Source organism: Tinamus guttatus, unplaced genomic scaffold, assembly GCF_059628265.1.
Source record: "Tinamus guttatus ecotype Peru unplaced genomic scaffold, ASM5962826v1 Tinamus_guttatus_pri_ptg000062l, whole genome shotgun sequence".
In the NCBI taxonomy this organism is placed as follows: domain Eukaryota; kingdom Metazoa; phylum Chordata; class Aves; order Tinamiformes; family Tinamidae; genus Tinamus; species Tinamus guttatus.
The window spans coordinates 129,650-151,085 of NW_028288596.1; the positions used below are offsets into that span (position 1 = coordinate 129,650).

General features: G+C 34.9%; 1 protein-coding gene across 1 annotated transcript in view; it reads left to right on the forward strand.

The window, feature by feature from the left end:
* The first annotated feature begins 1,477 nt into the window (after positions 1–1,477).
* The window catches only part of ADGRV1 (adhesion G protein-coupled receptor V1), a 235,298-nt gene continuing 215,339 nt past the window's right edge, over positions 1,478–21,436 (forward strand). Inside the window, exons 1-10 of the mRNA XM_088519599.1 lie at positions 1,478–1,672; positions 2,840–2,989; positions 4,102–4,197; positions 5,209–5,313; positions 6,732–6,845; positions 9,664–10,229; positions 11,121–11,391; positions 12,141–12,470; positions 15,827–16,003; positions 17,012–17,235. Of these exons, the coding sequence (XP_088375725.1) occupies positions 1,490–1,672; positions 2,840–2,989; positions 4,102–4,197; positions 5,209–5,313; positions 6,732–6,845; positions 9,664–10,229; positions 11,121–11,391; positions 12,141–12,470; positions 15,827–16,003; positions 17,012–17,235 (2,216 nt within the window). The 5' untranslated portion in view covers positions 1,478–1,489. The remainder of the gene's footprint in view (positions 1,673–2,839; positions 2,990–4,101; positions 4,198–5,208; positions 5,314–6,731; positions 6,846–9,663; positions 10,230–11,120; positions 11,392–12,140; positions 12,471–15,826; positions 16,004–17,011; positions 17,236–21,436) is intronic.

Genomic DNA, 21,436 nt, shown 5'->3' on the forward strand with positions numbered 1-21,436 from the left:
TTGACCAGATTTATTTAATAAAAATGACACTAGAGAATGCTAAGCAAAGTGATGTTTTATTTATATTTATTTATATGCATTATCACAAAAAATGTTTTGTGCAGAAATTAAAAAAAAGAAATAACAGTGATTGTGAGGTAAAGAAAGCTTGCTGAAAGAGCTGATTCCATTAAAGATATTTTTTAAAGAACTAAGGACACCAGACTTCTTAATTCTTCTGTACCGTGCAAAAATTTTTTTGAACTTTCTGACAGAAATCTCCATTCAGTGCCCAAGTCTTTGGTAGGGATCAGCACTGTATGAGCATGTGCATATCAGCAGCTGTTTCCAGTTTTTTGTGCCTCTTAAGAGTGCGTCTTTCATGGTCTCACCACATAAGAACCTGACAGGAACTTCAGCATGTGTTTTACATTATAGAATTGGGCTCTCAAGTAAGAAAAGCAAATCCACCTTAGTTTTAAGTTGTCTTTTCTTCAGAGAAAAAAAAAAAAACAGGTCTTGTGCATAAACAAATGAAAATAATGGTCTGTCAATATCAAGGTGAGAGTCTCATTAAAATTTGCCACAATGATTCTGTGTGACAAGAAAACAAAGTATTATGGGATAAGAGAAAAAGCAAAGGAAAGATGAAGTAAATATAAATGTCTAAGGATATTTCATGGTCCATGATATGTTGGAAAGTGGTCTGTGGGATGGCAGCAAACATCCAACTCTCCACCCTTACTCCCAAATCATGTGTATTTCTAAAGAGAAGCAGTAAAGTAAGTAAGCAAATTGGAAATAGAGTTACTAAAGTGTGATCACTTAGACTTGTTTTTTTGTTGATTGGAAATGGAAGCTGGTGTGGCAATGTGGATTTTTTTTTTTTCCGGAAAACAAGCAAACAAAGTACTTTAGTAAGCTCTTAATTTGAAAAAAAAAATGAATGAAACAGGTATTTCATATTCTATCTATGTGAGGAAGAACTTCTTTACTGTGAGGGTGACAGCACCCTGGAACAGGCTGCCCAGAGAGGTTGTGGAATCTCCTTCTCTGGAGATCTTCAAAACCTGCCTGGATGCCACCCTGTGCCCTGTGCTGGAGCAGGGGGCTTGGACAAGATGATCTCTAGAGGTCTCTTCCAACCTCAACCATCCTGTGATTCTGTGAAAATGCTGTCTAGAATATCAGAGGTCTGAGAGCCAAATTAAGGAATGGCAGCAACCATGAAATAGACTTTGAAATGTTTAGAATCAATTTTAGATGGCAATTAACTTTGTTTATAAAATATGGAAGTCAGTATGTATTACCTGAAATGGGTGAGAATTATGTTCTTTCAGATGATGGTAGATGAAACTGGTGCAAGTTTTTGTCTCATTTATGAAGATCATGAAATAATTCCGGTATTTAATATTGAGAAAAATTGACCAGATTCACATTTTGTTTGGTTTCATTTTATATATTTTGCACACAAAATTCATTTTTAATTATCTTTTCTTTTTCTATAGGGATGCCCTTTGCTTCTATTTTAGTTCATTTTCTTTTAGTAATAGTCATTAATTTCACATCTGGAGAAACAGAAGTGAGGTTCAGTGGACAAACAGAGTTTGTAGTTAACGAAACAAGTACTACTGTTATACGCCTTGTCATTGAGAGGACAGGGGAGCCCGCTAACGTCACAGCAATTGTGTCGGTAAGAAACTGCCAGATATCTCTCAGGAAATATTAATGTCTTTCTGAAGTGTTGAATGTTGTTTATTCTTTCATCAAGCAAGTGAAAAGGAAGGGGGTGGAGGGGATATTCCCTGGAGCAATACTTCACTTTAAACTAACGGCACCCAGATTCTGTTAACAGCAACTTCCTGTTGACTATGTCAATAGTACCAAGATGTTTTCGGATAAAAATACCTCTTCAAGTACCCGGCTCAAACTACTGAGGGAGAACTGCAAGTTAATGTCCTTCATTGAGTCTTGATTCAAGCTGTTGTTTCATACCAAAATACAAATGTGCAGAAATTTTGCCCATTCCAGCTTTCTTTAACACTGGCATTTTAATAACAATTCCTCTGATTGAGTCAGGTGTCCTTGCGAATTTTAAAATGCACGTTGTTCAATTTGGGAGACTGAGATTGCTATGTTTACATTTTTCTGTTAGCTGTTGTTAGCTATGGTTTTGATCGTGCTCCCTTTAATCATTTAAACCCTTTATGGTGTACTAAATAATGTATATGGAGTGAGGTGATATATGGTGTAAGGAAGGAGAATACAACATTGCTTCAGAGATGTGCTGGTTATAAATTCCTTCAGTCTGTAGACAAAGGAAATGATTATGTTACCACATAATACTGTACCCTCCAGTATCAAATATGAAAAAGATCTTAGAAATTGTGAGGAATAAAAGTTGTTCTGTAGGGATCATAGAAGAATTCATTTTGCCCTTCTTTAGCAATCAAATCATTAAACAGGTCTAAGCTAACCTCTAGGCTCCTCTGCTCACTAGGAGTGAGACAGGAAGCAAAAGGCAGTTACATTCTCAGGTAAACTCAGGATAGGTAACTTATTATAGAGGGTTCAGATTTGTGCTGAGAACAATGTTTTCCATCAAAAGGCGGTCATGTGGTGCGTTATGCATAAGGTACCAAGTTGTGAAAAGGGGAATTATACCTGGTTTCTCAGTTTGGATAAAAGAAAATGTAGCTATACCTTCTGACCAGAAACACCCTGGATGGTAGCCGGTGAATCTGGGAGAAGAGTAATGTGCAAAGAAGAATGTATGAAATTTGAGTGATCAGTTCAGAATAATGTTATAGGAGATAGTGGGGGAGTAAAGAGATGCTATTCAATTGTTTATTTATTGTAGATTTATGGTGAAGACACAGGAGACTTTTTTGACACATATGCAGCTGCATACATACCCGATACAGAAACCAACCGAACTGTATATATATCTGTCTGTGATGATGATCTTCCAGAGGCTGATGAGACATTTGTATTTTACTTGACACTACCAGTAAGTCTCATGTTTTAAATTTATCTGTTTCTTCTGAAAGCACTGCCTAAGCTGACATGAATGGTATTGCATAGGTTTCAGGGTTGTTGTGTGGCTTCTAAGTGGTGAGTCTTGAGTAAAGTGAGTAAGAACTTAATTTTGGACATTAGGCAGGACAGAGTTTACTGTTCGCAAGAAATTTTTGCCATTCTTGGTGGTGTTTATATGATGTTTCTGTGCAGTATAGACATAGTTTGAAACTTCAGCAAGCAGTGCATCCAGTTTGAAGGTGTTTTATTAGAAAGAAGAGAGTTGGACTGCGAAGAGGCTACTGGGCTTTTCTATTTTCCTGTGTAGACTGTACCTCAAAGAGAGGGTGGAAGTAGCAAAGGAAACAAGATAATTTCCAATCCTCCAGAAGCAGAGTTAAACCAGACCTCTCTAGAAAACAAAACATATTTCAACAATGTATTGTTAAACGCCTGCATATTGCTCCATTATACAAGTGTAATGCTCTTAGAGCATGAATATTCTCTCCAGAATGGCATCTGTATAACATTTTATGACTTTGAAGTTTGAAATAATCTCAAAAAAAAGAGAGTCTTTTTTATCTACTGCCGATTTTTATAGACCTTGGGAGATATTGGCATTTACTGCCAATATCTGTGCTTTCCCTTCATCCCTCCTTTGATTTATAAAAGTAGTATTTCATTTTTACACTGCTGAAAATTTTTCTCCTTCAGCTGATATTTCTGTTCATATAATAGTATCCTTCAGAGTTTCCATTTTATACATCACTAGGGAGAAAAGAACAACTTTTTAGTTGCTGGCAATACTACATGCCTCATACCTAGTTGCCTATTACTATGGTATTGTTAATAGATTGTTATGCAATGATTAATGATTTACTAAGTTTGTTTTAGGCACTTTGTTCTTGACTCTATAGATTTTTTTTCTCACTGTGTTAAATTATTTTGTTGCATTCTATTGCTTTAAATAATTGTTATTGTAATAGATTAAAAAAAAGGGAAGCAATTTGTATTAAAATAATATTTACTTAGTCACTGACACCAAAATCTTTCTTCTGGATTTTGCTTATCACTGTATTAAATACTTTGTTTTGTTAATTTTAGAAACCATCACCAAGAGTAAAACTTGGCTCACCCAAGTCTGTCACTGTAACAATATTATCAAACGACAATGCCTTTGGAATTATTTCCTTTAACATGGTATGTTTTTTTTATGGTATGCATGAAAATTCTGTGAAGCATTTTCGAAGATGCTAGTTATTTAACTGAGTCCCTGTAAAGAGTGTGATTCTGATTTACACATTTGTAATCATTTCTAAAGGTAAATCATACATACGTATTTTATTCTCACAAAAGTACACTTTAGTATTATATGCATTTACCTTTGAGACATAGCCTGCGCATCTCACGCTTAGTGAGGTATTATGCTGCTAATATTAAAGATAAAAAAATATTTTTAAGGTTGTTTTAGTCTCACTGCCCCTGCTGAGATCTGTATTCAGTAGGGAAGAAACTTAGGAATAATGCCAGAGAAAAATTAAACATCAACCTGTGTTTTTGAAACTCTTCAAAATTTATGTATTTTCCGTTCTGCAATGAGCATTTTTACATTTAACTCTCTATCTGAAGAAAACACCACCATGATATACCATCATGAAACACCATCAATTTTAGGGTAAGAGGGTGAGGATGACATTAGTATAGTGGAGGAAAAGTGCAGTAATACAAAGACTGCGTTAGTAGAGAAAGGGGCTATACTCTATTGTCAGCATTATGGCAGGTATTCTTCGTAAAGGAATTCACTGATAAAGCACAAGAGCATTAGAAATTTTTAGAACCACAGTACTGAGGCATACTGCTCACCGAATTACTCAGATTCTTTAAAACCTTTTATCTACCATGGTCTGAAAAACCATCCAATAGTGTAACCCGGTTGATTATGATGGCATAGCATGTATATAGCGACTATGTTAATTTATGGGAAATAGATGCTATTTGCATAACATATGATGATTTTTCTTTATCTGAAATCTTTAAAGCCTTTTATTAGCTGAACTAATTGGTTGCTAGGGAATGTATCCTGTCAGTGGACTGGTTTTCAGATTGGATTAACTTGTCTGTGGGAGTTTGGTATTTCTATGGTAACAGTTTCTTCATTTTAGTGTGATGTTTGATCAGGCCTGATTGCCTGTCTCTTTTCTTCCTCATTAGTCTGCCTTAATCACAGTGAACGAGCCCAGGGGTAAAAATGAAACTGTGCCTCTCACCCTAATTAGGGAGAGGGGAACCTATGGGACGGTCATCGTGACTTTTGAGGTGAGTTTATCAAAAGGGCTTTATACCTTAGCCTTGGAGGAAATTGGAAGGCTGTAATCGTAATCTATGAAAATATGTGTAAAAGTTGAGGAAGGACAAATTCTTTAAATCTGTTCCATAAAATGGAAGATATTCCTTGTCACAAGGAAAATACAGTAGTAATCCAGCAGTTTAAATGGAAGAAAAAAAAAAGACATACTAGAGAAAACTGGATAGTTTTAAGATGCTTGAAGATTCATTTTTTTTGTATCTCTAGAAAACAAAGCATATTAAGAGTGTAAGAAATGTGTTATTTACATTTATTTCAAAATATCTATATATTTTTTACAAAGAAACATCAGAGAGGATCTTTAATGTTGTCCCATCTCTGAACATGTAAGCATGCGAGCTCAACATTTAGTGAAATTCTGTCGCTATAAGACACTGCAGACTGAGCTCCCAAAAACTGAAGCTTTCAGATTAATTAGTCAGTTTGAATGTTTAGATTTTCCTTGGTTTATTTGATTTGAGCATGGTACGGATTTTACATTTATTGATTCCTTATTCTTAGCTGACATTGTATTGCATGCCATAAAATTATATGTAAAGCAAGGGTTCATTAATATTGCCATGTCTTTATCTGTTCTCTAGTCTTACAGGTCATCAGGGGGTTGATCTAGGCCCGTCAAAATCTGAAAAGCTTTGTACTGCATTGTATTTCCATACCAAATATTGTATGTACAGTTAAAGTACATAGTGTGGTTCCTCATGTGATCTATTTCAGATCTATTTGTTTTAAGGTCCAATAAGTTTTGCTATCTGCAGAATTAATCAGGTTCCTTTCACAACATAGTTTATATATATAAGTTGAAATACAGTATTATAAGTTGAAATAGAGTATTTGATACAAAAAGCTACATTACTTCTGAAAGGCTTCTCAGTGTTTTAGTTTTTACTGTTAAATGAAACAATATTTGCATATCAATGCTTAAGCTCAGTTGTGTTTGCACAGCATTGGCTTTTGTTATTTATAAATGTTAGCCAAGATAAAAAGAAGGACACAAAACCAATTACTACTGTTATTTTGTCTAAGCACTTACTATGCAATACTTGTAAATAAAATTATAATGAACATTCTTACAATAATGTTAAAAAATTGATTATGCATCAGTTAATACTAAAGAGTCCTCCTATACCCATGTGTAAGTAATTTTCTTCCTGTCTTTCTGGTTATACCTGTTTCCTTCTGAGTGGTTAGTTTGACTCCATTTGCCGAAAAAGAACAGATTTTTGCAATTGAATATGCATATTGTGACATAGGAGATGAGTCAATAGTCAGTTGCTGTGCATGTCAGGCACTGTATGTTGATTACTATACTAGTACTGGATTTGTGGTGTTGTTTGACTTACATCTCATCATAAAAATTGGTTCTTTGTAGATAGAGGATGGTCCAAACCCAGCTGAAGAAGACTTAAGTCCAGTTAAAGGAAATATTACATTTGCCCCTGGAAAATCAATGCTGATTTATAATTTAACAGTGTTGGATGATCAGGTAAGCACAAATTGCTTTCACTTTAGGTTTGAATTTGTAGAAGGTCAACTTCTGTTCTGTAGGAGCTTGAAATAATAGGTAGCCAATATGGTTGCTTTAGGCTAAGTTAAGAAGTGATTCTGCATAGTAAAGTGATGTTAAATTTTGGCTCTGTGGACTATATTTTTAATCTTTGTAATACTATCTCTGTAATTCTCATCAATGTCTTATTTTAGTTTCTGAACACACTGTGGCATGTCTGACTGCCCAGCACTGCAAGAAACCTGTAAGAAATCAGAAAAGCATTAATTTTTTTGTAAGATAGAATGCTAAGGCACTAGGTATCTAGCCAAGGGTGATGTTCTTTAATGAGATATTTATTCCACTGTATTTCTTTGTCTATTAGACTGCCCCTTCTGTTTTCCCTTTTTGTGCGTGTGTGTGTTTCTCCTTAAGTATGTTCTGCATTTTTTCTAATTGCTTATCTTGCAAATTCAGGGCATGTCTGCATAGTTAATGCAGGCTGCTGTTTTTGCATTTACTAATTGTTTAGGTAATGGGAACCCATATTGAAAAGGATGTATGATTCTTATGTGCACATTTTTCAGGATAGAAGTGTATTTAAAAACAAAAAAATTGCTCCAAAAATGAAAAAATACCTGAAACAAGCAGACAGTCTTGTGAAAATTATTAACACTAAGTTGTAATTGTAACTGTTCAGTATTTGAATTGGCCATATAAAAATGAAATTTATATGTTCTTGAGTTTTCTTTTCTATTTCATAGTAAACAAAACATTTTCTGTTTTTAAGTTTGTGATTTTTCATCTTTCCATACCCATATTTTCGTGTTTGTTTTTAATTATAAAATGGGGGTGGAGAGAAATAGAGGAACCAAAATAAGCAAATATGGTACAGAACAACTTCATATGGAAATGCACAGGAAAAAAAATAATAGTAGAAAGGTGTCTTTCTTAGAAGTGATTCATCTTTTAAGCTTTTTTTTTTTCCATTTTTTCTGATAGTTTAAGTGCTTTTACACATCTCTAATGATACTTGCATTCTTAAGAATACAAACCGGGACTGCCAGCCTGGTGTGTCTAAACTGTAGAAATGTGTCTTTTAGACAAGATGTAGTATTTCTGTGTCTTACACAAAAAAAAAAAAAAATTGTTAAGCTTTTTGGGAGAATGTGATTTTTTTTTTCTTTGAAAGATGCTCTCTAAGTTCTGTTACTCATAGTTTAGTCTGTTCATGTGTGGCTGGTCCCCTCAGTGGAAGCAAGAATGTGAAAAATGGATGGTGATCATGGTAGGATTCATAAGAACCTGGTCTTACTCTCGAACATAGACCCTCCAGAAAGAGAGAAATAAAAAGAAATGAGCTACGTTTTTCCTACAGAAATTAGGAGGCTGCAGATCTGATCTCTACAGCACTACTTTTATGATCGTTTGATGGTATCCATTTCTTTTATTTGTGAGGAATAGTGGAAACTTTGTTTAAGAGAAAGTGAAAGAGAGGGGACACACTGAGAATCCTTTCTACTAAAGTCTTTGAAGTTTAATGGGTGGATTTTTTGGTCAATCAGGATGCAATTAAGAGCTCCAGGATGCCCTGTTTGTACATGATATTGAGATGTAATCTGCAGCTAAATTTCTACATGCACTTTGACTGTTTATTAAATCGATATTTTTGCTGTGAAAAAAAGGTGTAATAATGGACAGTTAGCACAGTTAGTATCTGTGTTGGTAATTAAAAAATAACAATTGTATGTCAGGAGAGAGGTGATTTAGGGTTGCCAGAACTCAGGTTAAAAAAAGCTGTCTCAATCAACCACATTATGCAAATTTAATTGCCACTGGCCAAGAAAGGGATAGAATTGGCATGAACTATAAAGAGAGCTGCATGTTCACCCTTTTAGCACTAAGAAAGGATCTGAGGGTGGCCAATTAGCAAATGAGCAGGAAAGAGAAGAAATATTGGACAGCAAGAAATTCACAACTTGTTTAGCTCAGTAAACAAAAATACATAAAAGGATTTGTTGACTTTACAACAGAATATTACCATTAGCAATAAAAAGTAATTTTGTCCTGGAATTTCTCTCAGAAGCACGTAAGACTAGTTTTGTGGGAGGTTGCAGCAAGACTCATATGCAAAGATCATTCATAATTTTTAAAGATTTACATTAATCTGTATCCATATTAATAATAAAAAAAGTGAAATCATTGATAGTGAAATTAGTGTAACAGATCAAGATACGGGAAATAAGATGTATTAATATGGAGGAAAAACATCATCCTCAAGTTCTTTAGTTCTGGGCTCATAAGTCATTCTATATTATCTGCTGCATCAGTTATTAGAGAAATGAAAGGGTCAAGCTAAATTGTGCCCACATGTTGTTGCCATGTTCTTTCACTCATACATAGAAGTAAATCAATGCTAACATCAGCTAATGAAAGTGCAAATCTAAGTAGCTGGGAGGAAAACTCTTTTCCTAGTTGAGATGGGCTGATACAGTGGGAATTGAATCATCTCATAGTCTTGAGTTGAAGAGATCACCATTTTCCTGCCTTGTTTGTGTATTATTTTTGTTTGGCCTCTTCTTCCTCTTTGTAATAATACTGGAGCACTATTATTTTAGCAAATGGAAGCGTTGAGTTTTGAGAAGGGATTTTCTGTCAAAGTTACAAGCTTTTTTTCTGTTTGTTTTAATATTGAAGTGATTTGTCCAGTATGCATATTTCCCTTTTCTGCAATATATATAAAGCATATTTCTCAGTAAGACTGTCCTTTATATATTTGCACTGTGACTTATACCTGGATACAATGTTATTTTCCCAGATACCTGAAAATGATGAATTATTTGTCATTCATCTGAGAAGTGTGAAGGGAGGAGCTGAAATCAACACCACAAAAAATTCTGTTCAGATCAATATTACAAAAAATGACGGCCCTGTGCGGTTTGTTCAGAGTGCTTATATGGTGCCTGAGGAAGTTGATGTGCTAACTATTGAAGTGCTTCGTGGCAAAGATGACAGCGGAAAATTAATTGGACCTGATGAATACGAAGTCTCTGTCAGCTACGCTATCGTAACTGGGAATTCATCAGCACACGCTCAGCTTAATTTAGACTTCCTAGATCTACAGCCAAATACAACTATCATTTTCCCACCTCTAGTTCATGAAACTTTTATGAAATTTAAGATCCTTGATGATGCCATACCAGAAATTGCGGAGAGCTTTCAGATTATGCTGCTGAAGGACACTTTGCAGGGCGATGCTGTTTTAGTTAATCCATCGGTGGTTCATGTTACCATCAAACCGAATGATAAACCCTATGGAGTGCTATCAATCAACAGTATCCTGTTTACCCGGGCTGTTATCATTGATGAAGACCAGATTTCAAGGTATTATATAGGTCTTCAAACAGGGATAATGATTTTAAGGAGTTATAAAACAGTGAACTGTTTATATGAACTGTAAATATTTAATTATATTATCAGAATATTGACATGTTCTTAATCTAAATGCAGGATCAGTGAAGCCATAATGTTTCCACTCATTAATATATGTAAGTTTGGAATAGAGTTCAGGATGCCTTTCCAAATAAATTTTTGCATATGCTGTGTGTAAAACCTGTTTTTGTTTTGTTGGGTTTTTTCCAAAGAAAAGGTATTAAGCATCTCCCAGAAATACTAAATATTCTTAACTTCCAAGTATCTTAAATAGTTAAAGTTAAATTTTTGTAATTTTACAGAGATGAAATGAATCTTGATTTCTAAATATTTGTAAGGTATGGTATACAAGCTTCTTGTAATCGTATACTTGTCTTGCAGGAAACTTGACATTTTCAGTTTTATAAGTATTGATGATTTAATGTTTCAGTACAGAGGCAAATTCTGAATTATTATTTAGGTGTTCAGGCTTAAGAACTGTATTTTGGGATAATTTATAAATTGGTGAAGAAAGTCAATAGACAAAAAGTTTTCTGAAATATAACTCACTTATCCCCTGACAAATGTAAACTTGCCAAGGTGCCACTTCTCTATCTTCCTTACTGTAAACAAAACAAGCTTTTATAAATATCTGCAGGAATACTATAGAGCGCTCATGAGTAAGAGCTGTATAAGAAGAGTGTACACATAGGATTTTACAATGTTTAATTCCCCGCTTAAATGCCACTTCTGCAGTTAAACTATTCCCATTGAAAGTGTAATCTGTCAGAGAATAGATAAGTAACTAAACCGAGATTAATTATAATTATCTATTGAGGGGTCTTATTTTCATTAAAACCTTAGGTTTGAAGGGATCACAATTGTAAGAAATGGTGGAACACATGGCAATGTTTCTGTCACCTGGATCATAACCCGTAACAGTAGCGATCCCTCACCTGTGACTGCAGACCTCATTCCAGAGTCTGGGGAGTTATGTTTTGGCCAAGGCCAGATGCTGGCAGCAGTTCCTCTGCACATTATCAATGATGATATACCAGAGGAGGCAGAGCCCTATCTGCTCAAACTTCTGGCCCATACCATACGGGGAGGAGCAGAAGTCAGCGATCCATTAGAGGTGAGTCTGCTTTTGGGACATCTTCCAGGGGAGGGAGAAGTGGGCATTAGGGGGCTTTTTCAGTTCTGATAACATTGGTTCAACTGGTGAAGGGTTTGTGCTTGAATATAAACCAAGGGAGCTAATCCTTCATTTATTTTTGGCAAGTAAAGCCATATTCAAATTATTTGTCTTAATACAGTATACAAAGGCAGATCTTTTTTAGAGAGGTAGCAAAAAGCTGTGGTCATTTTCCATCATGCATAGCACTGCAAAATTTCTGTCTTCAGCTTGCTAAGAGATGGCTTTGGGGTTGATCTCCCAGGAAAGCTATGTTCTCTGCTCATTTGCTCTCTTAGGGACTATTTCACACAGACTAACAGCTTGGAGAAGATAGGTTGGTGATTAAGAATAAGCTCTGAATTGTTAAATAAAGAGGGACTAACGCTGCTGCCAGTTTTGTGGCTCGTGTCCCTACTTGCTTTTACATAAAAATGGTTGGAATGAACTTGGTGAATAAAATGATTTTTTTGCACGATAAGAAACGTTTTTAAATTGTTTATTTTGCCTGCTGAATGAAGGAAATCAGTCATTCCAAGCTCCTCCTGGCACATGGATCAAGTACAGTGGGAAAGCCATCACCCTACATGTTGCGCAGCTTGTGTACAATGAACCCTTAGGGGTTATCAATGTATTTGCTTCCCTGACTACTGATTCACTAAGGAGAAGAAAGGTCTGATGATTTCTTTTTTTTTTTTTTTTTCTCGCAGCTTTTGTTTTACATTCAGGACAGTGATGATGTTTATGGTGTAATAAAATTTTATCCTATGGAGAATCAGAAGATTGAAAGCAATCCAATGGGACGCTTCTTATCCTTGAGCTTTGCAAGGCAGAGAGGAACAGTTGGAGATGTGCGGTTGGTTTATACTGCTCTCTACATTCCGTCTGGAGCTCTGGACCCAGGGAGAGCAAAAGATGGCATTCTAAATACGTCTCAAAAAAGCATTCTCACCTTTCCAGAAGGGAAAGCCCAAGATACTGTAAATATACCAATAAGAAATGATGCATTTCTTCAAAATGGTGCTCATTTCCTCATTCAGGTATTTTGTTTTTGTTGTTGTGTTTCTCTTCATCCACTTTAACTCCTTGTATTTGAATGTATTTAAAATGACCAATGTGGTAAATAACCTTAGATCTGGAACTAAGAAACACAACTGTTCTAAAGAGACAATTTCCATTAATATGCCATAGATGGTTCTATTTCAAATTGTTATTTAATAATTGCATAAGCTTTTCAAATATACTGTTATACCAGAATTTAGGTAGTAATTGTGACATTCAACAAAAGATCAATTTTGCAAAAGTTAAGTTTGAGGTATGTTTATTTGTCTACCGCTTGGCTTTGAATTCAATCAAATTAAAGTTTCAACAATTAATTCACATAATATGACAAATCTGATAATGACAAGCTGGGAAGTATAAATTAAGAGTAATGACCCGTATGCCGTTTCATTTACCTATTAATCTGGCCAGAGAATTTAAAAAGTGTATTTTCCACTTTTCTTTGTATAGTTTTTATTGTTGTTCGTATGCATTTCTTTCCCTATTTTTTCCATATGAATTTTGAAGAGAGGATCTTCTGCCATAGTTAATTATAATTGAATGAATTATAATTAAAGGAAAAGCTTTCACTAAACTTTTCTTTGAGGGGGACAGAAAATGAGTTTTCAAGGGAAAAAAAAAAGTTTGAAGAAAAAAAAAATGCTTTCCAGTAAAGACGTTAAACTTTCACTGGGGAAAACCAAGTTCATTTAATGCTTAGCATATCTGTGTTCAGAAATACTGCTGTGAAACATTATAGATTGTATTTATTACCCTCTACACTATATTACACTCTACACTGCAGTCAAAGCTCCCTCATAAATTATACCTGCTGTGATTGACTGTGCCACTGTGATGCTTTGGGGATGAAGAACCCAGAGGTTAAAATTAATACCCAGAAATAAGAGGGGGACTTAGCACATGCCAGAACAAATCACAGAGACCCTTTGTATTGTTTCATTTTAAGTCAGACTTCTTTAGAGATTTCAAATGAAAGTTGTTAATTTTAAATATTTGAATTTAAAGCATTTATTTATTTATTTATGCTTTGCCAAAAATGTTTCAATTGCTTCTGGGAAGCTTTAAGAGGTTTTTCCCTTCTCTATTCTGATTGCAAAAAAAGAGAAGGGAGGATGGAGAAGAATTTTGACCAGAAAATATTGCAATATATGCATTTTTTTTCATTTAAACTTAAATTTGTCTTTTGGAGTACTAGAATAGATTCGTGTGTGTACAACGTGCTAGAGATCTGAAAGATCTAGAAGAGAATTCTAAGAAATTTAAAATATATAATTTAAATATCATGAAATGTGGGATTTGAAAAAGACGCATGTTAAGTATTTTAGAATGTATCGTGTTCTGCAATTTGATGCACTTCATCAAGATTTTTTAACTGTAGTTTCCAAAATTTTTTTCCGGTACTTTCTCCATGAACCGTAAACATCTTCGTGCTTGAATAAACTAAATCAGAGGGGCTTTGCTTCACAAACAATGCATTTAGAAATTCATATAAAAGAAAGAGCGATTTGTCACTATGACAATCCTTCTACATTGTGAGTAAATGATAAGCTCAGGAAACATGTTTAGAATGAGAAGATTACAGAGCCTGTGCTAAGCACAATAAAGGATAAACTTGAGAATTTGGGTGGGAGAGAGGAAACGAAGCTCAAATAGAACTAAAGAATGGGTAGAGAACTGAAGAAGTGAGATTAACATTCTTCAGTGACGTCCTCTGTTAAATAACCTATTGTAGTCTGAGATGTAATTTTTGGCATGGACAGGAAGGCTAATAGTGAAAATTAATGCAATAAGCTATTCATTATTATTCAATTCACAAAGCTTTTGTTCCTCATGAGCTCTTCTGCTTTAAAAGTTATTAAAGAAAATGTTGAAAAAGATATGTTTGGTTTTTCATTAATCTCTACTTTTATCCCAGAGGTATTATCCAGGATCAGAAGCATACAAGCCATTTGTGTGCTTCATACGTATATCTATACATACTTGCATACATATACTTGTATGTATGCATACATAAAAGTTTTAGAGTATTTAAGGAACTTTACTGGGCTGCACAAATGCATAGTGATCCACCTGTAGACTGTCAGGGCTTGCTTGAAAAGATAGCTTATAAAGCAACTGAAGCAAAGAATATTTCACAGAGCCCCCAGTTTGTTCCCCCTTCAGACTCTCAATAACTAGCTGACATGGTTGAGAATCCTTTACTAAATATAATATTTATAAAACATTTTCACTATTATCAAATGAAATGTATACAGATATTTTTGTGGTGCAAAGTATGGGGCAGCACGTCTGTCGTTTGAGGTTAAGAATTGAAAGACTTTAAAAATCTTAGAGAGATATGATAATTCATGATTTCTATACGGATCTAAATAAAACCATTTTTTTGTGATAAAATTTTACTCCATGGCAATATCTGATAAGCCCAAGAAAATATATTTTTGTGAGAGTTAAACGGTGAGTGTCACTGAGGGCTTTATACTTCAGTGAAGCATTTGCTGAAATGCATTCAGATCAGTTATGGAAAATATTCTGTAGTGATGTTTGTAGACAGAATTTAATGGTATAAATAATACTTGAAAAACATAAGTGGTAATGAAAGTGGGACCTGCCTGTTTATGTCAATATTGCTGCTAGATTTAGTAATACTGCCCAGATCAAGAAAGGAGATAGACTTTGTTTTATTTCCTTTTAGTATCAATAAAGCATCAGAAATAAAAGAACACAAGAGGAGAAGGCAGTTTTGAAATATTATGCTGAATTTCAATCCTGAATGAAATTCTAGTGTATTAGTAATCATAAATGGATAGGAAATTGCTTTAAGTTGCATGAGCGAGGAAAATAGACTGGCTGGCTCTTTATATGGGTTTCCTCAGCATATGGGCTGTTTCTGAAGCAATGAATTATTACAGTTCCAATGACACCAGTAGATTTTTATTAACACATGGTCCAAAAATGAAATTAAGACAATAACTTAAGGTACTCATGAAATCAACATTGTTGCTCAGAAGTGTAGAAATGAGGCTGATTGGGAAGTTGTATGCATTCAGTCTCCCTCTCTTCCTGCATCTCCGCTTAGTTAGTTCTGCTAATATCATTTGTCCATGATGTACATTGCTCTACTGGCAAAACTCAATAATATCCACTTCCATTTATTTGACACGTTCTCTTCTAGATTTTTAAAACAGCAGTAGTGCTAGTGTGCTCACTTTTTTTTTCTGTACACATTTTGCTTGTTGCCTATGAAAATTATTTTGAAATGTCAGAATTGCTTCCATTTGGTACCATCTGGTACAAGGCATCTTGTTTCTCAATTTAGGGTTACTTTTTCTTGCAGCTGGAAAAAGTTGAGCTGGTGAATAGAATTCCCCTGATCCCACCAGTGAGTCCTAGATTAGGTGAGATTCGAAATATTTCTCTGAGGATTACTCCTGATATTGCAAATGGAGAAATTGGCTTTACTAGCAATCTTCCAATTATTCTTTCTGAGCCAGAAGATTCCCCTGCTACAGAGGTAAGTAAGCCTCTTTTTTTTTTCCTTTTATATATTGTCCTTTTTCATGGAAAGTTTATTTGGACAAGCCAAAGTTGGCTAAATTCATTGTCGTGTTTGAAAAGTAACGTGAAGAAAATCCTCCTTATATGTTTATTCCTGATTCCAAACAATCTCTTGCTTGAAAGAAAAGTAAGGTTGGCCCTTGGTGTCCTTGCAAGCATCCAGTTAGTCAGTGATACTTGCACAAAAAGTATACCGTAGACAATCTTGAATTCTCTTACCGGTGCAGAATTTAGTTGTGTAAAGCAGGAATGACATCATAATGTTTGTAGAAATGGTTGTGAGTCTTACAGCTTGCACATTAATGTAGAATTTGCTGTCTGGGCACAATTGGACACATTTTTTCCACAGTTTTGCTTTGCAAGTTTCTGAGAACTCTAAGAAGAATTTTCAAAAGCATTGGAATCCATCTGAGTGCTTTAGTTCCAGCTGGGGAAATACTTGTATTTTTTTCCTACATTTTTGTTTTTTTCTTAATTGTCTTTATTAAAATCTTCCCATAAATCCTGACTCAGATAACTTCTATTTTTTCAAATTAAGTTAGCTAATTATGTTAAAGAGATTACATGATAAGGCTGTACTGTAATGACCAAATAAAATTTTGGTAATTATTTTTAAAATTTATCTTGTGTCTTAAAGTGATAACTGGTTGAATCAGTCACACAAAGCTGCTTGTACTTGATTGCCTCGTGATTTGTCATATGAATAAACTGTAAAATGTTTTTCTGTCTTCTCCATTGTATGTATATATAGCATTTGTACATGAATAAAAAGTGTTTAGGCTTAATATAGCAATGTTCATTGAGAAAACATCATTGATTTAATAGGTGCTACACCTTATACATATGCGTATGAGTGGAAAAAAAAGTAAACTGAGCATTTTGAAGCTCACAGTTGAATATTAATTTGTGAGGGAGCAGTTATTTCTGTATTTAAGAAGTCGTGACAGTTTTTTGTGTTTTGTAGGTTTCCATTGCATTGCACAGAGATGGGACTGATGGTCAAGCAACTGTGTTCTGGAGTTTGAAACCTTCTGGTCTTAATCAAAAAGCAGTAACACATGATGATATAAGCCCTTTTAATGGATCTGTTGTGTTCCTACCTGGACAAAGTGATACTACAATCAACATTACTATTAAAGCTGATGATATACCTGAAATGAATGAAACTGTTTTATTGACTTTGGACAGGTATTGTACCATAGTCTGCATTCACATGGATCAAATGTAATGATTTATATATAAGGCATTACATACATTGTATTGATAAATGCCCTGAGGAACTTTAGGTTCTTGATTCAGGCTTTGTATGAGCTCTTTTTTGGCTGGAGGTAAACTGTCATATTTATTACCTAATGACTTATTTTTCTTTTGATTTTGATGAAAGTACTGTATGCATGCTGTTTAGAAAGTTCTTACTTCATCTCTCATAATTTGTTATTTTCCTTTTTAGGTTTTATAGTTTTTTTCTACGTTATATGGTTCTGTATAGTTTTTTTATTTATTACAGAAATGGAATGCTTAGTGACATATACTAAGGGAAAAGTAAAAAGCAGCACAGAACTGTATTTCTGTCAAAAGGGGTATATAACTAGTTTGAGGAATTGTATCAGTTTCCTGTTGATTGTCTACCAAACAGAGATGTCTGTTCAGTATTGCTCATTCTTTATAATTAGATATTTACATTACAAGTCAGTTTCAGAAATAGTCTAGAATGACTATTACTGCAGTCGTCTGTTACACAGATAGTAATGGTGTTTCTGAAGCACAGCGTGCTAGTCTCCCTTCTGCATTGGATCAGAATTATAGGACAATCCAGGTTGTAATGAACCTCAGGAAATCCTATTATCTGCTTTTGAACATTACTCAGAATGATTTCATTAGTGTATATCCAGGAGCATCCTCCTTCTTGGAATTACCTGCAACAAAAGATTCTTGGCTCTGTATTCTATTCTGCTTCCAACAACCCCATTGTTTTTTTTATACATATATGGCTTAGAAATGCTACTAGGCTTGCTTTTTTACCTTCTCTTAACCTAAGGAGCATTTTTCCAATTTTGCCGGAGACATACCAATGTTTGTTTCTGGGATCTGTCAGTAGCAACATCCATATATGACACTCAGAATTTCCATAATATTTACCTTATTCATAAGGAGAATTCACAGCAAGTGTAAAGTTCCTGTTGGAACTTCAGCTGGAAGTTTCAATGCAGATACTCATGGCAGCTGCACATGATCAAACAGTAGGCGACCAGCTTCTCAGCTGTTGCTGATGATTGGAAGATCCTCCTCTGGAAAGCCTGTTTTTAAAATGTTATTCTGCTTCAAAAGAAAGATGTTTTTCTACCTCAGGTCAGCCTGCCCCAGGAAAATCTGTCTGGAAGATGCATTTAATGAGGAATGTGTTATTTCATTCTGCTTTGGCTACTTCAGTGCACTTAAAAGGCAAACCTGTTGAAGACAAAAGCAAAGAGATGCTATTGTAAGGAGTCCTGCAGATGAAACTATTTTCTCTCAAAGAATTCATTAGTGTTTCTGGGATAGGGAGGGAAACTAAAATTAAAAATGGTGATTACAGATATAAAGAAATTACTTAAGGTGACCAAGAGTGCTAAGAGGAAGGGAAGGAAACAAATACTGTAGCTAGAGGAAGTGGATAGTGTACAAGGGCAGCTCTTTCAATTCTGAGAGCAGAGCGGGTGTGTGAAATTACGGCCTTCTATTTATTCTGGTCAGAGACCCTAGACTCTCGCTCCATAATGATGGCTATAATAAGGGTTGACCTGGCAGCTGAACAAATATAACCACTTGTCTGCGTTTTCTCTGTGTGGTGGAGGTAGCAGGTTCTGATGATCAAGAAGTGACTGGTGTAAAGTGTGCCAACAGTGAGCAGCTTTCCCACACTTGGCAAGGTCAGAGAGTGAAGTAATGAACAGGTGGTCTGGCCTAGAAAAAGGTGAATGAGGAAAAGAGAAAATCTAAATGTTTCTCTAGACCTGGCTAGTATCTCGTGAGCATGTGGGTGAGATCTGGCAACTCTGACGTTAGCATGAGCCAAGAATGAAATGACTGTAGAGATCATCGTTTTAGTACTAGAGATGACTCTTCAAATCAAGGTTGAAGGATACTGGCATGGTTATGTGTGTAAGCTTGCACTCTTGCTTTCTGCATGGTTTCTATTCTCTGGATGAATGAAAGCGTTCAGTTTCCAAGGCTGGCATCCAGCACCTCCCGGTCGTAGTCTATTAGAATGAAAACAAAGATGCACTGTGCTGCGAGCACATTGTAGCACCAGCCTGTAGGAAAACAGAGCATGTGAGAACTGTTGTTGAAATTTAGACATAGCAATTGTTCATAATCATTATAATTATTTCACCTTGTAGTAGCTCGGATAAAATAGTAATTAGTTTTATCAAAGTTATGTTAACTGCAACTTAGTATGTTGTTAAGGCAGTTTATGTTTTAAAGAACATCTGTGTCTATAAAAGAATTTTTCAAAGCTTTGTAAATAATATTTTTCTGTCTTACTTCATGGCCTCCCTTCATAGGCTATAGAAATTAAAAATAATTCCCAATTAAGTACATTAAGTAAAGGCCAATGCATAGTGTGAAGAATGTGCTTCCAAAGAACACAGATAGGTAATAAAGAAGCAAGACAATCTTCTACCTGCTGAAGCTTCTTCGTGTTTATTTATTTTTTTTTTTAGGAGCAGCTTCAGGTTGAATGCCTGCCCATATCTGAATAGGCCTGAATTGAGACCAAACATAAGTAAAGCCAGATGTCTGTAGTGAAATCTGTATGACAAAGAAAAGGCTTCGGTCTTCTTGCTGAATGTAGGTGGAACAGGCCATGGAAATTGTGTGTATGCTTTGTGAAAGTGTATATACATACTAGGGTTGTTCATTTTACCTGGTAAGCACAAACAGAAATCAGTTGGAAAAAAATCTGCTTACTGTTATTTTCTCCTGCACACTGCATCCTGTTACTGGCAGCTGTCATCACTTCAGTTGAAGTGCAGCTACACAGCTTTGGTTTGGTGACTGGGGATTTGGGAAACTCTTAACTAAGCAATATACTGATAGTCATTATAATTTGTGAAAGTGATAGTAAATAAATGACTGTTTCCTTAGGCACTTAGATTTTTTGAGTCATAACTCATTTGATTTAGGATACCAGAACAGATCCACACACACACATACATGTTATGACCTAAATCCTTATCTACTATATGTAGTATCAGTGATCAGTGGTATATTTAGGATACCAGAACAGATCCACACACACACATACATGTTATGACCTAAATCCTTATCTACTATATGTAGTATCATATTAGGAATTTTATAGGTCCAGTTACTTTCATGGTATGATACAAGTTTCCACAAACTGAAAATCTTTCCACAAGTGCATTTAAAACATGAGTTATGAAGCGATTTTTCAAAATTGCAAATAGAAGATACTTTGACTAGTTGTGAAATACCTGATAGTTTTTAACATTTTTGAGTACAAGAGATTACTTCATTGCAGAAACTCATTTAATCATAGAAGGCTTGTTCAAAGCCTCTCATACTGTAGAGGTACCTTAATTCAGGGCTCAAGTGAGGCTGTGTGTTGCTCCCTGCGCTGGAATGCAAAGAAACAGTAATTTACTCTCTAATTTACCTCTCTTTCTCCTAACTTGGTGGTTTGTTTGTCCTTTGCTTAGTGTCTCCTTCAAAACTTATATTTCTTACAAAAGCAAATTTACTATTAAATTATATATGTGCTATTATATCAATTATCTCAGTGCAAAAGGTTGAGCTTCTCTTTAAGGATTTCATCAGACTTTCTTTTGAAAGGGAAAGAGTTGCTTGGAAATAGGAATAGAAGATTGGAATAACTACTACTGGCCACCTACTGCTAGGTTTTATTGCTTTTCAAAATTTGACGTGATGCATCTCCTGCTATGAATAACAAAAATTAAAATTGCTTCCAAAATTAAATATATCATGGGTTAAACCTGTATTGGAGGTGCTTCTCTGATAAGAAGCACTGTGGAATTTGTAATATTGGCAAATCCTACTTTAAATACTGTTTTTTAGATCTAGCTCCTGTCACTAATTAAATCAGTAAATAATCCCTCCAAAATTAAAATTCGGCTTACTATTGAGTACTAGCCTAGGAAGCAAATTGGACAACATTCCACAGGCAATTTGAATTCACCTTTTCTAAGCTTCTGTGATAAAAAGAAAGATTTTTAAAGAAGCATGACTTTAATAGGAATAGTAATGCAGATTCACACTTGCAATTAAGTTTCTCGTGTGTCTTTCAAAATGTTTGCTTCAGAACTTTGAGATACAATTTCCCTAATGATTAGTCATTTTGTATTATATTTGTCATATGTAAATTTCT